The sequence below is a fragment of the Camelina sativa genome, chromosome 4 (assembly GCF_000633955.1).
Source record: "Camelina sativa cultivar DH55 chromosome 4, Cs, whole genome shotgun sequence".
Classification (NCBI taxonomy): Eukaryota; Viridiplantae; Streptophyta; class Magnoliopsida; order Brassicales; family Brassicaceae; genus Camelina; species Camelina sativa.
Genome location: NC_025688.1, coordinates 16296787 through 16300248, shown reverse-complemented (window position 1 = coordinate 16300248; position 3462 = coordinate 16296787). Strand labels below are relative to the sequence as shown.

At 39.9% G+C, this 3462-nt stretch overlaps 1 protein-coding gene across 1 annotated transcript; it reads right to left on the bottom strand.

Annotated features, from left to right (window-relative positions):
• On the bottom strand, positions 279-3240 carry LOC104780759 (GTPase-activating protein gyp7). Its single transcript, XM_010505289.1, has 5 exons — positions 2593-3240; positions 2218-2353; positions 2072-2121; positions 1870-1923; positions 279-1777 (listed from the first exon to the last, which is right to left on the bottom strand). The coding sequence occupies exons 1-5, from the start codon at positions 2769-2771 to the stop codon at positions 559-561; spliced, it is 1638 nt and encodes a 545-aa protein (XP_010503591.1). The 5' UTR covers positions 2772-3240; the 3' UTR covers positions 279-558.

Genomic DNA, 3462 nt, shown 5'->3' with positions numbered 1-3462 from the left:
ACGGTTTACCTAATGTCTAGGCCTACTAATACTGTTCCTTACTGCTTAGAGTTAGGAGTAAAGATGTCATCACAAGAGTAATTACTAATTACGGTCAACTCAACATGCCTTTTTTCCATTAAACCATACAATAGTACATATTTTTCTTTAACCCGGGAGTAAGATTCCCCTCTGTCCTCTCCGGTTTAATACCCTAGCGACTCATGGAAACAGAAACACACACATTCTTTTGAAATCAACATCATCTTTTTGCACAGCTTTGTTTCCATATGCATATATATTTTCAAGTAAAAGAATATCTTTCCCTGTGGGATTTAGAAAAACCCTCCTCAACCTTTTTTCACAGTCTTCACAACACACACATACATTTATTTTAATTAAATTACACACCCCCTCTCTCTTCACCAGAACAACTCCTTCCAATCTCTAGCCTAGTTTCAATCGGCCAGGATTTACAGATAAGAGAGTTCAAGGCCCAATTCGGGCCTGCACGGAACCAGGGAGTTCACCAAGAATCCATCTTAGACAAGTCGCAGGAAAGAAAAGAGAGATCAAAATTTATGAGAATGAATGTTCAATCTTGGTGTGTAGAGTAACGACGAGGTCATGTGCATCATCCAGGAGCTTCCACACATCTAATTGTCCTGCCATACTATGACACTCCCTTAGAATCTCATCCATGCTGTTGTATTTCTCTATTATAAGTTTCCTTCTTTGCAACACCGAGGCCGCTATAGCATAGAGCACCAAATCATCCGTTGGAGGTGCACGCTGCCTTATCCTGCTCCAGGCAGATTTCCCCATCCCGGCTCTGATTGCTGCTTGATCTGCCCACATCACTTCCCATAGACAAAGTGTCTGATCGAGTGTTAGCTCTCGTCTGAACATCACTACAACCATTCTGTACACAAAGAAACAGTCTTCAGCTTGGAGTTTCTCTAGGTGCCTGTAAAGCTGAGAGTCTTTGGATTTGATTATCTTTGAGACTATGTTGAGCTGTCTTCTGATTCCAACCTCGTCCAGTCTGAAATTGTGACGAGCTTTCTTCATGAACCCGACGAAGCACCAAAAGACTTCATGGTCATCAGGGATTACAGAGAGTATAGGAGAGAGAAGATCGCTCATTCCTTGGCAATACCCAATGTCAGGGTCATACAAAGCGTAAGCTTCAAGAACAGCAACTAGCCGTGCAGCTTGAAATATTTTGTACGGTTCCAAGTGATTGTAATCTTTTAACCCGACTGCTTCAGCGGCACGACATGCCCTGTCCTCTGATATAACTGCCTGTGATGGAGAATAAGGGGTCCACTCTGAGTTAGCACGCACGGCATCTAAACGAATGATACGCTGCCACGTCATAAAATCCTCTTCTGTCCTGGGGATAGTTGAGTTGGCTGGATAGTTACTACTCACATCTTGAGTATCGGAAGAGTGAAAGCCCTGTACCACTTCACTCTCATCTGAAGAATCTGAATCTGATGACTCGGAATTGAGTGTAGAGATAGTAGCATTGGTGATTCGTCTCGAACTACTGCCGTCTCTCTCAACTGTACACGAAACTTCACTCATGTACCCGATATCTTCAGTGATGTCTTCATCACTTGAGAGAGACTCGCGGGCACTGACAACTTCATCAGAACATGAACTGTCAGTGTCTTGCACTTGAGGCCAATCGTACTCATCTTGGATAGCGTCACTTCCCCTGTTTAACTTAAGATTCCCGTTATTGTGTTTTTGAAGCCGTTTGCACTGCCTGCGTAGTCTCTCATACTCCTTTCTGCATTTGTCAAAATCAAAAACAGATGAGATAGAGAATAGAGTTCAAAGTACAAAACTTTGCCATGTAGTAATTCAATCAGTCTCGCTCACCTTCTCCGGTTTCTTATAGTAACCCTCTCTTCTTTCGAACTATTAAAACCGTACCTGTTTTGCAAAAACGTAAATCAGCAAACGTAAAGAAAAGAGGCAAAAGAGCTAGCTTCCCTAACTAAACAACTAGTCTTCCATAGATACGATTGTTGCAATAACATTCGCCTAATAATAGAGTTCTTGAGGTTGACAATATACTTACACTCCAAGAAGGAATGGCCACACTTCCAGCCGAATGCTCGGCTCAATACCCTACAAGGAAATTTAAGAGAGAGAAAAAAAAAATCAACAACACACAAAGCGGTTGTGACAGTGAACTGGAGGAGTCCAAGGAGCTGTGAGACTCACTCTACTTCGAACTTTCTTCAATAAATCCACTCCTCCATTCCGAAGTCTACCGTCAGGAGTAAAGAATCGCTTCCACTGCTGAGGTCTGAGTGGCCTCTTCCTCTTCCTCCGGGACCATGGTGATTTAAGACGTGCCCTGATTGTAAAACAATGAAACAAAAGGTTACAATGTAAGCCATCGAGTTATATTCTAAAACAGCCAGTTTGAAAGACTATTGAATCAATGTAATGATTAAGGAATCAAATCTATCTATATGAAGGAGGAGATGAAGTCTAACAAAGTCAATTGCAAGGCAATGTATTCGAGATCTAATTCTATAACAATCAAAAGCAAAAATACCATATAGAAATTGAGGTGCAAAAAAAAAGACTAACCGATCAGAAGAAGAAGAAGAAGAGCAAGAAGCAGGAGATGAAGAAGCGACAACGAAGAGAGCAGAACGTAAATGGATCCACGAAGACGACGAAGAAGAAGAAGAAGCAGGAGGAGATGATAATGGCGATGAAGGATTAGAAGACGACGACGTCGTTTGAATCCTTCTCAGAGATTTCATCTATATTATATATATATATATTCCCCCAATCCTCCTCCTCTCCCACACGATTTCAAAAAACCTAAATCAAACGGTTTCCTCCAATCTAACTCAAAAGCAACCAATACCTTGAAACAGACGACAACTTCAAATCTCCGGCGCTAACATCCGCCGCCGCCGCCAATATCTTTCCTCCGACGGAGACTCGATCAAGTAAAAATTGAATTTAAAAAATATCTTTATACCGCCGTCCGTCGTCTTCTTCTTTCTTCTTCTTACACAACTTGCTTCGTCTTCGTCTCCGTCTCGTTTACTTTTGCTGTTTGTCTCTATAGAATAGAGAAACGTGGGCTTACTTGTAAATCTCTCTCATCTCTCTTTCTCAATAAGAATCTAAATGAGGAAGAAAAAAAAAGTCTTGAAAGAGTAATGCGACTGATGAGAGAGAGAGACAGAGCTTAATGGTGGTGGTGACTTTTTTAGTTTATCTCTCACGAACTCCCACAAACATTTGATGTTTTATAAACATCAAAAAATAATCATTAAAATATTTATAATTTTGAATTATTATTAATTTAAAATTAAATAATATTTTTTTAGTTAAAAAAATATATATATTTAAATTCAATAATTATTATTTTGTTAAAATGTGTATAAGATTCAAAACATCGTTCTAATCTATGTGAGAGGAAGGAGTATATTTTCACTTCTT